The 18,096-nt window shown below is 47.0% G+C and overlaps 1 protein-coding gene across 1 annotated transcript; it reads left to right on the top strand.

Moving 5' to 3' along the window:
- Nucleotides 1–12,053: 12,053 nt before the first annotated feature.
- On the top strand, nt 12,054–13,715 carry LOC103633641 (flavin-containing monooxygenase FMO GS-OX-like 8). Its single transcript, XM_008655360.1, has 3 exons — nt 12,054–12,633; nt 12,734–12,975; nt 13,086–13,715. Exons 1-3 carry the CDS (start codon nt 12,054–12,056, stop codon nt 13,713–13,715), a joined length of 1,452 nt encoding a protein of 483 aa, XP_008653582.1.
- The last annotated feature ends 4,381 nt before the right edge of the window (nt 13,716–18,096 follow it).

The raw sequence follows: 18,096 nt of genomic DNA, 5'->3' as shown, positions 1-18,096 counted from the left end.
ACAAGGTGTTAACAATGATTTAAATGCTAAGTTAGAAGTAGCAAATAAATCTAATTCTTGTGTAGAACATGTTAAGATTTGCACTAGGTGTAAGGATTTCGATGTTGATGCCTGTAGTGAACATCTAGTTTTAATTTCCAAATTAAATAAGGAAGTGGCTAGTCTTAATGCCCAACTTAAGACTAGCAAGAATGATTTCGATAAGCTAAAATTTGCAAGGGATGCCTATACAATTGGTAGACACCCCTCAATTAAGGATGGACTTGGCTTCAAGAGAGAAGCTAAGGACTTAACAAGCCATAAGGCTCCCATTCCCGCCAAGGAGAAAGGGAAGGCCCCTATGGCTAGTAATGTGCAAAAGAACCATGCTTTTATGTATTATGATAGGAGACAAACTAGAAATGCTTATAGGAGTTATAATGCTTTTGATGATTTTGACTCTCATGCCATGTTTGCTCCTAGTTCCTCTTATGTGTATGATAGAAATGTTACTAGGAGAAATGTTGTTCCTAAGAGAAATACTATTCATCATGTGTCTAGAAAGAATGCTATTCATGCTCCTAGGAAAGTAGTGAATGAACCTTCCACAATTTATTATGCTTTAAATGCTTCCTTTGCTATTTGTAGAAAGGATAAGAAAATTGTTGCTAGGAAGTTAGGGGCAAAATGCAAGGGAGACAGGACTTGCATTTGGGTCCCTAAGGACATTTGTGCTAACCTTGCAGGACCCAACATGAGTTGGGTACCTAAGACCCAAGCCTAAATTTGCCTTGCAGGTTTATGCATCCGGGGGTTCAAGCTGGATTATTGACAGCGGATGCACAAACCATATGACGGGGGAGAAGAAGATGTTCACCTCCTACGTCAAAAATAAGGATTCCCAAGATTCAATTATATTCGGTGATGGGAATCAAGGCAAGGTAAAAGGGCTAGGTAAAATTGCAATTTCAAATGAGCATTCTATATCAAATGTATTCTTAGTGGAGAGTCTTGGATATAATTTGCTATCTGTCAGTCAATTATGTCAAATGGGATATAATTGTTTATTTACAAATGTAGATGTGTCTGTCTTTAGAAGATGTGATGGTTCACTAGCTTTTAAGGGTGTACTAGACGGCAAACTTTATTTAGTTGATTTTGCAAAAGAAGAGGCCGGTCTAGATGCATGCTTAATGGCTAAGACTTGCATGGGCTGGCTATGGCATCGCCGCTTAGCACATGTGGGGATGAAGAACCTCCACAAGCTTCTAAAGGGAGAACATGTGATAGGTCTAACAAATGTACATTTCGAAAAAGATAGACCTTGTGCAGCTTGTCAGGCAGGTAAACAGGTGGGAGGAGCGCATCACAGCAAGAATGTGATGACCACGTCAAGACCCCTGGAGCTACTGCATATGGACCTCTTCGGACCCGTCGCCTATCTAAGCATAGGGGGAAGTAAGTATGGTTTAGTTATTGTTGATGATTTTTCCCGCTTCACTTGGGTGTTCTTTTTGCAGGATAAGTCTGAAACCCAAGGGACCCTCAAACGCTTCCTCAGGAGAGCTCAAAATGAGTTTGAGCTCAAAGTGAAAAAGATAAGAAGCGACAACGGGTCCGAGTTCAAGAACCTTCAAGTGGAGGAGTTCCTTGAAGAGGAAGGGATCAAGCACGAGTTCTCCGCTCCCTACACACCACAGCAAAATGGTGTGGTAGAGAGGAAGAACAGGACGCTCATCGACATGGCGAGGACGATGCTAGGAGAGTTCAAGACCCCCGAGTGCTTTTGGACGGAAGCCGTGAACACAGCGTGCCACGCCATCAACAGGGTCTACCTTCATCGCCTCCTCAAGAAGACGTCGTATGAGCTACTAACCGGTAACAAACCCAATGTATCGTACTTTCGTGTATTTGGGAGTAAATGCTACATTCTAGTGAAGAAGGGTAGAAATTCTAAGTTTGCTCCCAAAGCTGTAGAAGGGTTTTTGTTAGGTTATGACTCAAATACAAAGGCGTATAGAGTCTTCAACAAATCATCGGGTTTGGTTGAAGCCTCTAGCGACGTTGTATTTGATGAGACTAATGGCTCTCCAAGAGAGCATGTTGTTGATTGTGATGATGTAGATGAAGAAGATGTCCCGACGGCCGCTATACGAACCATGGCGATTGGAGAAGTGCGGCCACAGGAACAAGATGAGCAAGATCAACCCTCTTCCTCAATTATGGTGCATCCCCCGACTCAAGACGATGAACAGGTTCATCATAAGGAGGCGTGTGATCAAGGGGGAGCACAAGATGATAACGTAATGGAGGAAGAAGTGCAACCGGCACCTCCAACCCAAGTTCGAGCGATGATTCAAAGGGATCATCCCGTCGACCAAATTCTGGGTGACATTAGCAAGGGAGTAACTACTCGATCTCGATTAGTTAATTTTTGTGAGCATTACTCCTTTGTCTCTTCTATTGAGCCTTTCAGGGTAGAAGAGGCCTTGCTAGATCCAGACTGGGTGTTGGCCATGCAAGAGGAGTTAAACAACTTCAAGCGCAATGAAGTTTGGACACTGGTGCCTCGTCCGAAGCAAAATGTTGTGGGAACCAAGTGGGTGTTCCGCAACAAACAGGACGAGCACGGGGTGGTGACGAGAAACAAGGCTCGACTTGTGGCAAAAGGTTATGCCCAAGTCGCAGGTTTGGATTTTGAGGAGACCTTTGCTCCTGTGGCTAGGCTAGAGTCAATTCGAATCTTGCTAGCATATGCCGCTCACCATTCTTTCAGGTTGTTCCAAATGGATGTGAAGAGCGCTTTCCTCAACGGGCCAATCAAGGAGGAGGTGTACGTGGAGCAACCCCCTGGCTTCGAGGATGAACGGTACCCCGACCATGTGTGTAAGCTCTCTAAGGCGCTCTATGGACTTAAGCAAGCCCCAAGAGCATGGTATGAATGCCTTAGAGATTTCTTAATTGCTAATGCTTTCAAGGTTGGGAAAGCCGATCCAACTCTTTTTACTAAGACTTGTAATGGTGATTTGTTTGTGTGCCAAATTTATGTCGATGACATAATATTTGGTTCTACTAACCAAAAGTCTTGTGAAGAGTTTAGCAGGGTGATGACGCAGAAATTCGAGATGTCGATGATGGGCGAGTTGAACTACTTCCTTGGGTTCCAAGTGAAGCAACTCAAGGACGGCACCTTCATCTCCCAAACGAAGTACACACAAGATCTGCTAAAGCGGTTTGGGATGAAGGACGCCAAGCCCGCAAAGACTCCGATGGGGACCGACGGACACACCGACCTCAACAAAGGAGGTAAGTCCGTTGATCAAAAAGCATACCGGTCAATGATAGGTTCTTTGCTTTACTTATGTGCTAGTAGACCGGATATTATGCTTAGCGTATGCATGTGTGCTAGATTTCAATCCGATCCTAAGGAGTGTCACTTAGTGGCGGTGAAGCGAATTCTTAGATATTTGGTTGCTACGCCTTGCTTCGGGCTCTGGTATCCAAAGGGGTCTACCTTTGACTTAGTTGGATACTCAGACTCCGACTATGCTGGATGTAAGGTCGATAGGAAGAGTACATCGGGGACGTGCCAATTCTTAGGAAAGTCCCTGGTGTCATGGAACTCTAAGAAACAAACTTCCGTTGCCCTATCCACCGCTGAGGCCGAGTATGTTGCCGCAGGACAGTGTTGCGCGCAACTACTTTGGATGAGGCAAACCCTCAGGGACTTTGGCTACAATCTGAGCAAAGTCCCACTCCTATGTGACAATGAGAGTGCTATCCGCATGGCGGAGAATCCTGTTGAACACAGCCGCACAAAGCACATAGACATCCGGCATCACTTTTTGAGAGACCACCAGCAAAAGGGAGATATCGAAGTGTTTCACGTTAGCACCGAGAACCAGCTAGCCGATATCTTCACTAAGCCTCTAGATGAGAAGACCTTTTGCAGGTTGCGTAGTGAGCTAAATGTCTTAGATTCGCGGAACCTGGATTGAATTGTAGCATACATGTAGTTATGCTTTTGATCATGTTCCTTTTTGCATTATGTTGCTTATTATGGTGCTCAAGTTGTACAAACACTCCCTGGACCTCACAAGTCCGTTGCAAAGTGATGCACATGTGTAGGGGGAGATGTGTTACAACTTGACCCTTTAAGACTAACCATGTGCTTGAGTTTGATAATTTAGTCTCGAAGGAGGATTGAAAGGGAAAAGGTGGACTTGGACCATGAAAGACTTCCACTGCACTCCGATGAGAGGGTAACTAATTCCAAGTTCATCTCATGAAATCTTATTGCCATTTGCTCTTAATTGAAGACTTTGGTGAGGCAATGAGGTTAAAAGGCCAAGATTGATCCCGTTTTGGTGCTTGATGCCAAAGGGGGAGAAAATAAAGGCCAAAGCGATAAATGGATCAGCTACCACTTGAGAGATTTTGAAAATAGTAGAATAGAGTTTTTGTTTTGTCAAAAGCTTTTATTGTCTCTTATTGTCTCTATTTTCAAAAGTTGGCTTCTTGTGGGGAGAAGTGTTGATTATGGGAAAAAGGGGGAGTTTTTGAAATCCGTGGTCAAATTCTTTTGAAATGACTCTCTTTATGCTTCAATATGTGTGTTTGACTTATAGATAGAGATTTGAGTTTGATTTGCAAAAACAAACCAAGTGGTGGCAAAGGATGATCCATATATGCCAAAATTGAATCAAAACCAATTTGAGTTTTTATTTGAAGTGATTTTGCACTTGTTCTAGTTGCTTTATGTTGTGTTGGCATAAATCACCAAAAAGGGGGAGATTGAAAGGGAAATGTGCCCTTGGGCCATTTCTAAGTATTTTGGTGATTAAGTGCAAACACAGGTGCCAAAATGTGAAAATATGCCCATGGATGGACAAGTTGCAAATCACAAGTAAAGGTATGTTTCTAAGCCTTAGTACATTGGTTTTGTGTACTAATATATTTGTCTAAGTGTTAGAAACAGAAAGAAGAAGAGAAGAGAAGACTTGGCTGTGTACAGCCAAGAGGCTGTTTCGGTCTGGGGCACCGGACTGTCCGGTGGTGCACCGGACAGTGTCCGGTGCGCCAGGCTGCCTCGGCCGAAGAGGCCGCTCTCGGGTTTTTCTCCGGCGACTTCGGCTAAAATTCACTGGACTGTCCGGTGTGCACCGGACTGTCCGGTGAGCCAACGGTCGGCCGGGCCAACGGTCGGCCGCGCGATCGGCGCGCGACACGTGGCCGAGCCAACGGTCGGAAGGAAGCACCGGACTGTCCGGTGTGCACCGGACTGTCCGGTGCGCCAGATCTGCAACGGTCGGCAACGGTCGGCTTCGCTTTCTATGGAAACAAATCGGGCACCGGACAGTGTCCGGTGTGCACCGGACTGTCCGGTGCGCCACGAGACAGAAGGCAAAGATGGCCTTCCAGATTTGCTCTCAACGGCTCCTAGCTGCCTTGGGGCTATAAAAGGAGCCCCTAGGCGCATGGAGGAGACACACAAGCAACCTTTGAGCATTCTTGATCATCCACACTAAGTCTCTGCGCATTCGTTTGTGTTTCTAAGTGATTCGAGCTCTGTTCTAAGTGAGAACTCTGAGATAGTCTTGTGAGCTCGATTCTTGGCCGTGTGTGTGCGCTTTTGCTGTGGATTTGTGTGTGTTGCTTCCCTCCCTTACTCTGTGTTTCATTTGTGATCATATACTTGTAAGGGCAAGAGACTCCAATTTGTGGAGATTCCTTGCAAACGGGATAGTGAAAGGAAAACAAAACACCGTGGTATTCAAGTGGGTCTTTGGACCGCTTGAGAGGGGTTGATTGCAACCCTCGTCCGTTGGGACGCCACAACGTGGAGTAGGCAAGCGTTGGTCTTGGCCGAACCACGGGATAAAACCACTGTGTCACTCTGTGCTTGATTCTCTTGTGGTACTGTGTTTTGTTGAGATTGTTGAGACTTCACCTTAGCCACTTGGCAATAATCGTGCTAACACTTAACAAGTTTTTGTGGCTTAAGTTTGAAGTTTTTACAGGATCACCTATTCACCCCCCCCCCCCTCTAGGTGCTCTCAGAGCCGGCGTCGGCGGGCCGAGAACCTCTAGCCAGTTCACTGGGGATCTGAATCCCGCGATGGGGATCCCGACCGCCGGTCTGGCAAACCGCTACGCCACTCTTATCGAGGGTCGGCAGCCAATCCAAGATCGCTGCCCTCAACCCTTGGTCGTCTCAAAGCGGATGAATGCCCTCGGGAGGAATTAAGGACTCGGTAACGAAGGACTCACCAGTAATTCCCTTCACCAGGAGCTCCAGTTCCTCCTAGGACAGGTCAGTGCCTGGCCCACGATGGACCCCGCCGAGGTCATTGGAGCCAGTGAACCAGCAGCTCAGGCGTGCCCTCGCCTGCAGTGGCGCGATCCGGTGTTTCAAGAAATCGCCGACCACGTGCATCGACGTCAGACCATCGGTCGTCAGGGACTCGATCCTGCCCAACACGGGCTCAAACTCCGGTGTCAACGGCGGCTTAGCCCTCCATTGCTTCTTGTCGAGCTTCGGCCCGTCGATCGATAGTACGAGACGGTCGCTGACCTTGGTACTGGCAATCACCCATTCGGCCCGCCAGTTTTCCCACCTCGCTCCGCTGACTGAGGGGATATAGGCCGACCGAATCCACCCTCGTCTGGAAGTAATACGCTCCGAGATGGTCCTTGGCCTTCCCGGACTTCACCAGCACGAAAAAATGGCGGAAGAGAGAGGTACACGACACCACCTCCACGAATATCTCGCACAAATGAGCGAAGATGGCCGCCTGAAGGATGGAGTGGGGTGTGAGGTGCTGGAGCTGGAGACCGAGATCCTCCAATAGTAACATGAAGAAGGGGGAGATCGGCAACGCCAGCCCACACGAAAGGTAGGAGACAAAAGCACAAACTCCCCGGCGGCAAGATCACCAAGGGGGGTAGCGCCGGCCCGGATCCTCGAGGCGTGCGACGGCGCACTCCATCCGAGCAGGCGGTGCACCGTGTCGAGCCTCCTCTTGGTCTGGTAACGCTCGGGATGAACCAGTGAAGCCATGGCTACTACAATGGCGAAAAGCAGAAAAATGCGAGTGCAAGAGGGGCACAGAGGACTCGGAGGAGAAAGGACGCAGCAGTTGAAGAAAGTGCGAAAGCGTAACTACTGGCCGCGAGATGAGTCCCCTTTTCAAAGAAGGCTCTCCCGCTCGTGCCCCAATCCCGTCCAACGTGCACCTAGTGCTCGCAGGGACCCAGCCCCCGACATAGGGGCCTGGGTCCACATGTCACGCACCTGGGGAACCGGCCTCCGAGTGCGTAGGAGACGGACCGTCCCCCCGGCGGTAAAACCGTCACGCACGACCGCACGTCGCCTAGAGGCCGCTGAAGGATATTTATAACTTAGGCGGCGGTAGTAAGACGTCCCGCTCGCGGCCCAACGAAATCGCCAGGCGTGGGGGCCACGTACCTACCAGCTGCGGGGGAAGACGTGGCAGGCCATGTGACCAAAGGTGGGTTGGCGGTGGCTACGTCGGCAAGTGCCCGAAAATAGCACGCCAATCAGGTCTTGGCCCCACCTGCAGGCTCGCATCCTCCCCTGAGGTGGGCCTAGGGGCCACTGTCGGTACCCTGAAACAGGGGTACCCCTTGCTACAGAATGAAGACGCTATACCCGCGTAACTACCTCTAGTCGCGTGGCAAACAACTCTCTGCCCCGCCACATGGGCGGCCCCGGGGGCGCCACATGGCCAGGAAAGGAGACGTACTCCATGAAGCCAACAGTGGGTCCGGACCCCCATGCGGAAAATGTCGGATCCCTGTACATGAAGAACGGACCCCCGGAGCAAGGTCCAGGACCCCCGCGAGTGCAACACAGGCCTCCGGGACGGGTCCCTGACCCCTCTGCGTAGGGACCAGATTACCCACAGCTGGGCCCCGGGACTCTGAGGCAGAGGGTACCCGACCCTTGCTCAGGCAGTGGTCCGGTGCTGACACGTGTCCAGGCCCAGCCTGGTGCGGACCTGTCCGTATAACGCTATTGCTCACCACCCAGACGGGAACCCGATGCTGCCACATGGTCTACCACCCGTGACGTAAGCCTGCGGGCGGAGCCTGACGTAAGGCCTCTGGGTCGCGCTGCCTCTGCATTTATTGCAGAGAAGACACGCCGCCTATCTATTCCGCTGGCAACTGATGTGCCCCTTCAGCATTTAATGTGTCCTGTCTACTCAGCTGGTAGGCGGTGGCCAGGCTATCCTACAGGCGGCGTGCCTGTCTATTCCCGTTGGCTGACGATACGTCTGTGCTGCCGCATGCGCCGTATCCATCATGACTCGCGCGTTACCGAGGACGATGCCGCGAGATATCAATACTGTATGCACTACGGATATTATGACATTCACAGATCACCCTGGAGTAGCAAGCAGTAGTTCTTTCCTTCCAATTTGTCCCTGGCCCACATGTCGGGGCTCAGGACCCTTGTACATGCCCCCTTGAACTATAAAAGGGGAGACATGCAACGAGAGAGACTCAAGTCATTCAGGCTTACACACAGCACAAGCTTCCTTAACAATCCAACACACAGTGAAGTAGGGTATTACGCTCCGGCGGCCCGAACCACTCTAAATCCTCGCGTGTTCATGTGTTTGATGATCGTTTAGCAAGACAGGCAAAACGCTTAAGCCCTCTCCTCATCTTAGCATTTAGGGCGGGTGCACTCCGCCACACCCGGCCGGAGAATTCCCTCTCCGACACTTCATTATATGTTAGGATTAGATCTTTGTTATTTGTGTGCTTTTGGAATCCTCCTATAAACGTCGCTGAGTCACTGGATATAAGTACATGTACATCTTGGTGATGTTACATATTGACGAGCTTATACATATTGATTGACGAAACTAATCTCTATTGACGAGGAGCTTGCAGAGGTCGACATTTTTTTTGATAAAGGAAGATTTTATTAATAATTTCAAGCACATTACATCGAGGGGATACAATTCTTGAAATTTCTTCCAGCCTCTGCTTAAGAAGCACACAGCTTAAAGACAAAATAAAGATGATAATCCACACACTCTAATGGTAATCAATCCGCAGACTAGACCGCCACCCATGAGCCCGGGAAAAATAGTCCATGGCCACCTGCACCAAGTACTGCGTAGCCTCCACAACCATAGGTCGCAACTCCGCCTTCTGTAAAATAGCCCATGTTCGAAGCCAATGTGCAATGGAATAAATGACCTGCAAGGGAGAAGAATTGTTTTTCTTTTCAAATATGATATCATTCCTGTGTAACCAAAGAGACCAACAGGTTGTAGCTGCGCCAAGAAAGATGATATTTCTAATATTTCTATCAAAGCCACTAAGCCAGGAAACAAACAAATTAGAGACACTATATGGTTTAGATATCCCGAAGGCCATGTGGATTAAAGCCCAAACCATACGGGCAAACCGACAATCAAAAAAAAGGTGTTGAATTGTCTCTATTTCATGACAGAAGCAACATGTTTTGTTTCCCAGCCAGTTGCGCCTTGCTAAATTATCCTTGGTTAGTATCACTCCCCTCCTGAGATACCACAAAAAAATTTTGATCTTAAGTGGGGCTTTTAGTTTCCACAATCTTTTATTTACATTTGGTATCTCACGCCTAATCAATGCTTGATAGTGAGACTTTACTGAGAATTGTCCTGACTGGGACAAGGTCCAGCAGAAGGCGTCCTTATCCTGAGTTAGGTGAATGTTGGCGATGCGTGAAAGCAATTCATTCCACGCCACCAATCTAGACCCAAACAAAGTTCGTCTCCAGGAGATGTTAGGTTGTGATGTCGTTAGAACCGCGGCAATGGTTATGTGCTTATTTCTAGTTATACTATATAACCCAGGGTATTGGTCTTTTAAAGCTTTTGCTCCAAGCCACGTATCTTCCCAGAACCTCACCTGCGACCCATTGTTAATTTTGAAGGTTCCAAAGCGAAGAAAGTCTTGCTTCACCTTCATCAAACAGGACCAAAAATGTGAGTCTCCTAATTTCCATTCGGCTTGGACTAGTGGTTTTGAGCCCAAATACTTATTTCTTAAAATTTGTTGCCAAGTCCCATCTGATGTTAATAGTTTAAATAACCACTTACTTAGTAAGGCTATATTCTTAATACTCAAATCATGGATCCCAAGGCCTCCTTGATCTTTAGGCTGGCATAGGATACTCCATCTAACAAGGCGATATTTTCTTTTATTCTCGTCACCTTGCCAGTAGAAACGAGAGCGAAAATAATCTAGTTTTTTAAGAACGCCTTTGGGGATCGCAAAGAAGGACATCATATACATTGGAAGGCTACTAAGCACTGAATTAATCAATGTCAATCTACCTCCAATTGAAATAAGTTTTCCCTTCCAACTAGCAAGCCTCTTCTCCACTCGTTCTTCAATCTCTCTCCAATCGGAGTTTTGAAGTTTCTTGTAATGGATAGGTATGCCTAAATATTTTAAAGGTAGATCCCCCTGTTTGCAGCCAAACAGTTCCAAATACGATTCTAAGGATTCTTGAGCATCCCCAAAGCAAAGCAACTCACTTTTGTAAAAATTTATTTTGAGCCCTGAAATTTGCTCGAAAGCACAAAGCAATAGCTTCATGTTGCGAGCCTTTTCTAAGTCATTGTCCAAAAATAGGACCGTGTCATCTGCGTATTGTAGGATAGATAGACCTCCATCAATTAAGTGAGGCACTACCCCACCGATTTGCCCATGATCCTTAGCTCTCTTGACTAAGACTGAAAGCATGTCAGCAACAATATTAAACAGGATAGGTGACAAAGGATCCCCTTGTCGAAGCCCTTTTCTTGTTTGAAAGAATTTCCCCACCTCGTCATTCACATTGACTGCAACGCTGCCACCCGAAATAAAGGACTTTACCCAAGAGATCCACTTCGGCGAGAATCCTTTCATCCGGAGGGCTTGGAGCAAAAAAGGCCATTTTACCTTGTCATAAGCTTTCTCAAAATCTATCTTTAAAATAACCCCACTCATTTTCTTTCTATGTATCTCATGAATCGTTTCGTGTAGTACGACAACTCCTTCTAGGATGTTTCGTCCCCTTAAGAAAGCAGTTTGCGTTGGACTCACGACTTTGTCTGCAACTAAGCTCAGTCTATTTGTGGCGACTTTGGTAAAAATCTTAAAACTCACATTTAGAAGGCAGATAGGCCTATATTTCTGGATTACATTGGCCTCTTGAACTTTAGGTATTAGAGTGATAACACCAAAGTTCAGGCTAAATAATGGCAGGTATCCAGAATGCAACTCTTGAAACATGAGTAAAAAGTCATCTTTGATGATATCCCAAAATTTCTGGTAAAATTCTGCAGGGAAGCCATCAGGCCCAGGTGCCTTGTTGTGCTCCATCTGAAATAAAGCATCCTTGATTTCCTTCTCAGTAAACTGAGAGGTTAAAAGAGCATTTTCAAGATCTGAAACTTGTGTTATATCAGCAACCCCTTCATCATCTAAGGTCAAAAGGCTCTCCTCAGGCTCCCCAAAAAGTTCTTTATAAAAGTTAGTTATGTAACCTTTTAAATTAGCCTGACCCTCAATCTTTCTGTCGTCATGATCCAAGGAAATAATTTTTTTCTTTCTATGTTTGCCATTGGCAATCAACTGAAAGTATCTAGTGTTATTATCCCCTAGAAGGATGTCTTTCACCTTAGCTCGCTGAAAATATTTGATCTCCTCCTCTCTCAAGAGGCGAGCTAGATCATCTCGAGCTTGGGCTAGTTGTTCCCTTTCAAGCTCTGTCAGGTTTCTAACTTCCGCGGCTATGTCTAGATCATTTATTGTTAACTGCAGACTCTTTTTCTTCCTTTTGTAAACCCCGTTGGTGTGGCTTGCCCACCCCCGAAGAGCCCTACGAAGAGCACCCAACTTATGATTCCATCGTTGGACTGAATTGCTACCTTTTACTGGCCTGCTCCATGAATCATACAATACTAGGAGCAGTTGAGGACTCCAAGTGAGTGGGATCAAAATAGAGACGGCCATCCGTGCCTCCTCTGCAGGACCATCGGCTCGGTAGCGATCGAGGCGAGATGGCGTGGTCGTCCAAGAAGGTCTGCGTAGTGGGCGCCGGCGTCTCGGGGCTGGTCTCCGCCCGCGAGTTGCGCCGGGAGGGCCACGACGTGACGGTCATGGAGCAGAGCGGCGGCGTAGGCGGGCAGTGGCTGTACGACCCGCGGACCGACGCCAGCGACCCCCTCGGCGTGGCCGGCGCGCACAGCAGCGTCTACGCCTCTCTCCGGCTCAACACGCCGAGGGAGAGCATGGGCTTCTCCGACTACCCTTTCGTCTACCCCGCGGGCAACGACGACGACGGTGCCGGCGGCGACGCCCGGCGGTACCCGGGGCACGCCGAGTTCCTGAGGTACATCAGGCGCTTCTGCGACGCGTTCGGGCTCATGGACGCCGTCAGGCTCAACACCAAGGTCCTGCACGTCGCCCCGTCGGCGCCGCGCGGCCACGGCGACGGCAGCGTGACGCGGTGGACGGTGAGGTGCTCGTCGAGACACGGTGACTGCGACGGCGAGGCGGTCACCACGGAGGAGACGACGTTCGACGCCGTCGTCGTCGCCGTCGGCCAGTTCACCCAGCCAAGGCTCCCCGTGATCAACGGTGGGTTCTGAACGATCGTTACGTACATGTCGCCGAGAAGTGCAGTAACTGAGATCTGATTCTTTGTCAACTGAGCTGCTGCTGCTGCTGGCTAGTCTAGGCATGGACAAGTGGAGCAGGAGGCAGCTGCACTCCCACTCGTACCGGGTCCCGGACTCCTTCCAAGACGAAGCGGTGGTGGTCGTGGGATGCCACGCGAGCGGCGTGGACATCGCGCTGGAGCTCCGCGCGGTGGCGAGAGACGTGCACGTCAGCGTCAAGTCCGTGGACGACGGCGTCGCCGTGTCCCCCGGCATGAGGAAAGCTGCGTCCAGGCACCACAACCTACACCTCCACCCGCAGGCAAAACTAGCTACAACAACAACGGAAATTAAACCCAGCTTTCTGCTTCGTCGAGAAATCTGGTCCACGAGCGTCGTGCCTTTGTTGACTGCTTCGTGCGTGCTTCGCAGATCGAGCGCTTGTGCGAGGATGGGCAGGTAACGTTCGCCGACGGCTCGCGCGTCGTCGCCGACTCCATCGTCTACTGCACTGGGTACGGCTACTCGTTCCCGTTCCTGGACACGGGAGGCCTGGTCACCGTCGACGACGGCAGCCGCGTCGGCCCGCTGTACGAGCACACGTTCCCGCCGGCGCTGGCGCCGTCGCTGTCCTTCGTGGGCGTGCCCAAGAGGGTGGTGGTGCCACGGTTCTACGAGACGCAGGCGAGGTGGGTGGCGGAGGTGCTGTCGGGGCGGAGGGCGCTGCCGTCGTCGGAGGAGATGATGCGCGCAGCCGAGGGGTACCACCACCCAGCCAGGGAGATGATGGTGGCCGGCGTGCCCAAGCACCTGGCGCATGACATCTTCGACGACTATGACTACTGCGACGAGTTCGGGGAGAAGCACTGCGGGTTCCCGCGGCTGGAGAGATGGAAGAAGGAGCTCCGGTGGTCGTCCATAGCAAGACAAAGGGGCGAGGGCGAGGGCGAGGGCGAGGACTCGGAGAGCTTCCGTGACGTGTACCGCGACAGCGACTTGGTTCGGGAGGGGTTGCAGGCACAGGGCTGGCCCTGGCCGGCTGGCTCACACCAACACAAGTAGTAGAAAAAGATGATATCGATAGGGTTAGTTTGTTTTCAAAGTCCGTGGCTGTTTTTAGTTTCTTTTCGTTGCATGGTTAGATCTAGTATCTCTATTTTAGTCTCATTTAGTTACTAAATTACTAAATATTAGGATTAAAACAGAGACTAAATTTATTTTAGTCTCTAGTCTTTTAAGGGGTGATTAAAAAGGACTAAATTATATAAATTTTACTTTTTGTCCCTTCTTTATTTCAATTACACTAATGACGCGAGAATGCTAAGGGATATTTTGGTCCTATTATGATTCATTTAATGTGTTTTGAATATTTATAGTCCCTAAAATCAAACAGGATAGCGACTAAACTTTAGTCTTCTAACTAAAATTTAGTCTCTGGATTAAAGGAACCAAACGGGTCCTTAGTCTTATTTAGTCTCTAAATTACCAAATAGTGGTACTAAAACATAGACTAAATTGCTTTATTCTCTAGTTCTCAAGGATTGACTAAAATGAACTAAACCATATTAATTTCACTTTTTTCCCATCATTTATTTTAGATACAGTAATCACATGAGAATGCTAAGAGATATTTTGGTTTTCTTATGATTTATTTAGGACCCGTTTGGTTTGAGGGACTAACGATTAGTCACTCCATTTTAGTATCTTTTAGTCACTAAATTGACAAACGGTGAGACTAAAACATGGACTAAACTGTTTTAGTCTATAGTTCCTCAAGGGGTGACTAAAATGAACTAAAGCATATAAATTTCACTTTTTGCCCCTTCTTTATTTTAGTTGTACTAATGTCAAGAGAATGCTAAGGGGTATTATGGTCATATTATGATTCATTTAATGTGTTTGAATACTTTTAGTCCCTAAAACCATACAAGGTATGGATTAAACTTTAGTCTTCTAACTAAACTTTAGTCCTTGGATTTGAACCAAACAAGCCTGAATATACTTTTAGTCCATACAATCAAAAGTGACTAAACTTTAGTCCCTAGACTAAAGGAACCAAACATGCCCTTAGTATTTCTTCTGCTATATCAATAAGAACACATTTGTCGATAAATTGTGATGTGCACCACGCCTACAGATGGCAATGGGTATCCGAAACCCCAAAACCCGACGGGTTTTACCCCATATGAAGACATATATGGAATAATTTCTCTACTGACGGGTATGTTAGTGGATAAGAATCTCTACCCGTTGGGTATTTGGGTACAGGTATGGGTGGGTACTACCCACATCATACACACTATTATCAATAATAAAGTATATATTAGCTAAAAGAAAATCCTTCTCTAGATACTATTTGTTTAACTATCAAGTTATATAATCATGTGGTATCACTAGTACACACAGCCTCTATAGTGGCGGTTCTAGAGACGTTTTCACTGGCGCTTTTCAGTGCCGCCAGTGCTAGGGGGCAGTGGAAATCGTCATTTCCACTGGCGGTTATTCTAGAACCGCCAGTGGAAATGCTATTTTCACTGGCGGTTTTCTTAAGCAACCGCCAGTGGAAATGCTATTTTCACTGGCGGTTTTCTTAAGCAACCGCCAGTGGAAATGCTATTTTCACTGGCGGTTTTATAAAGAAAACCGCCAGTGGAAAGTTTTCCCGCCTTTTTTAAAATTTTCAATCAGTACTGAAATTTATATATATTTACATACACAAAATATATATATACATGTAGTATTGATAAACATGTAGTATTGATATTAATATATATATATATATATTGATATTGATAAACATGTAATATTGATATTAAAAGCAACATGGAATTAAATTCTATCATACATATATATACATCAAAGTCTTGTTTACAACCATGTATGCATCACACATTATATACATCAAAGTTTTCACTTAAGCTCTAATAACTATCTCGGCTAAGAGATAGTCTACTAATTTCTGTTAGTATTCTAAACTCTGGCAAAGCTAATGTTCCAGAAGCATCGTGATATTTCCCTTCTGCGGGAATGACCTCTTTCAATATGAATGTGCACAGGTCCTCAACTATGCCATACAATGCACCTTCAGTCAAGTTCTCCGGGCTTCCTTGTTGAAATTGCTGTAAAGGAAGTTTATAAACATCATCTATTTATACTCAATAATAACACATTTGCATCTTTAATGACATAAATACATACGTGACTATTACTAATAATACCTTGTGAGGGTTCGTGATGTATCGTCCGTTCATTCTCATGAACTCGCACACGTAGAACCCACATAGGACCGATCCGGGTGGTTGCTTGTGGCACTACATAACGGGAGATTGGTTATTTAGTTGCAACATTGTCTTATGTACGTACATGTATGATATGTATTCATAAATTCACATACTTACCGGCCAGTTATAATGAATGTCTAGTGGCACGCCTTTTTTGGACGTGTCGTACTTTCCACCTTGTAGCTTATAAAACCTAAATGCCCTGTGATCTCAAATAGAATCACCATGTTATTCTACAATTCTCATCGATATAAGTATGCATGCATAGAAAAGGCTTACAGCTCTAAGATGCTGAGGAATTTTGAATAGGCCGAAGGCTCGGTGTGCAAGGAGTCGAGCACCAGCACCTTTCCAACCTTAGGATAAATGAAGAAGCATATCCAGTGGTCCCTGTACGAATCAAACTTGTGATACATGTGTATTGAAATTATTAATTTTATTTATGCAAAATCACACTTACTTAAAGTTGTACGGGGCCACTATGGATTCCCTGTCTTGAAATTGAAGCATTGCGTGTCCTATGTAGGTGGCGTATCTTGCTTCAAAATCCTTCTTCAGATCCTGGATACGCACCTCAATTTCTTCGTCTGTTAGCCCCTGTAATGCTTCGTTGCCTTTTCCGATTTTAAAAGTGTGGTTATCCTCGCATATCTTTATTGGGTTGAGATACCCAACCCTTTTACTGGCACTAGCATTGGGATTGGTACTATAAAGGATCTCCTGCTGATCATGTTGCATTCTGCAACGCACACGTGCATGTCAGATATTGAAAATTTATACAACTCACTAATAATAACACATATATGTGGAGTATGAGTGACACTTACAATGCAAATATGGTTACAAGTTGCACGTCGAGTCTCTGAAGGTTCATCATTAACCACATGTCCTCGAATGTAACAACGGCTTTTTGATTTGAACCAATAAAAGCATGGGCTGGTATATTAACACTGATGGTGTCGATGTCAACTGAAGATGCCCGCATGTACCAATCATGCAACCTTTTAATATTAGCCGGGACCTTCCTTAGTTTCTCAAAAGTGAGTAGTGGTCTGCCCGACACATATTTTTTAGGCACGTTTTTATAATCTGCCTTAGTTGGCTTCTTTATCTTTGCGGCCATTGCCTCAGCCTTTTTTGCGGACTCCTCGAGATCGGCCAAATCAACATTGTCTGACATGAGGCTCCGTCCAATCCCTTTCAAAAAACGAACAGTGCCAGCAGTGGATTTACTCTTCTTTTTCTTATCATACGGGGACACTACTTTTGGTATAGAAACTTTAGATTTCTTTGATGGTCGTGGAGATGGCTGTGGAGAAGGTGGATCCCTGAAGGGCGATGTATGTGGCGGAGACGGTGGGCCACCATGAGGATGAGGAGAAGGAGGGTCAGAAAGAGGATGAGGAGCAGCATGTGAGGTTTGAGGAGGTGATGATGGATGTACAATAGGAACAACAATTTGAGAAGGCGGAGACGGTTGGGCCTGCGACGAAATCGACCAATCAACCAATTCGACATCCCTTCGAGGCCAAAGGATAAAATTCTTGATAGCTTGTCCAAGTGTCTCGATACCTTCGGGCCCAGGGATGTCTAGCATGTCATCCTCGTATCCTTGGACGACTGTTGTCACTTCTACCCTGCAATATTCTTCTGGAATGTCGTTTCCATGGAACTTGCGTCCTGGGATCGCAAGGCCTGTGGCTACTTTCCTTGTACGCTGATTGTTAATACCATATCTTATAACTAGTGTGCATGCCACAGGCCTTGTGATGTCATCAACTGGATAGCGGACCTTATTTCCCGTTGACGCGACAGAGCTTGGGATGGTCGTACCCTCGGTGGCAGCCGGTGTTTGAGCTGCTGGAATTATTTGCATCTGTGGAGTGGTCATCTGTTGAACAGACATCGCACTCGCCATCGCCAATTGCTGCATCAATTCTGGAGGAGGATTCGATAGCATTTCAGACATCAGGCCTTTAAACTCTTTCTTGGCCTCCTCCTTAAAATAATTTGCCATCTCTTCCTTGTATCGATCACGTTTCTTGTACAGACCTTCCCATTATGGTCCGAATCCTTCCTTCCATCCTTCCTTAGATGATATTCCTCCTACACGACCAGGATGCTCAGGGTTACCGAGACCAGCCGTTAGAATGTCTTTCTCC

This window comes from Zea mays, chromosome 7 (assembly GCF_902167145.1).
Source record: "Zea mays cultivar B73 chromosome 7, Zm-B73-REFERENCE-NAM-5.0, whole genome shotgun sequence".
In the NCBI taxonomy this organism is placed as follows: Eukaryota; Viridiplantae; Streptophyta; class Magnoliopsida; order Poales; family Poaceae; genus Zea; species Zea mays.
The sequence above is the reverse complement of the archived record's forward strand: the minus strand, read 5'-3'. Positions and strand labels throughout refer to the sequence as shown.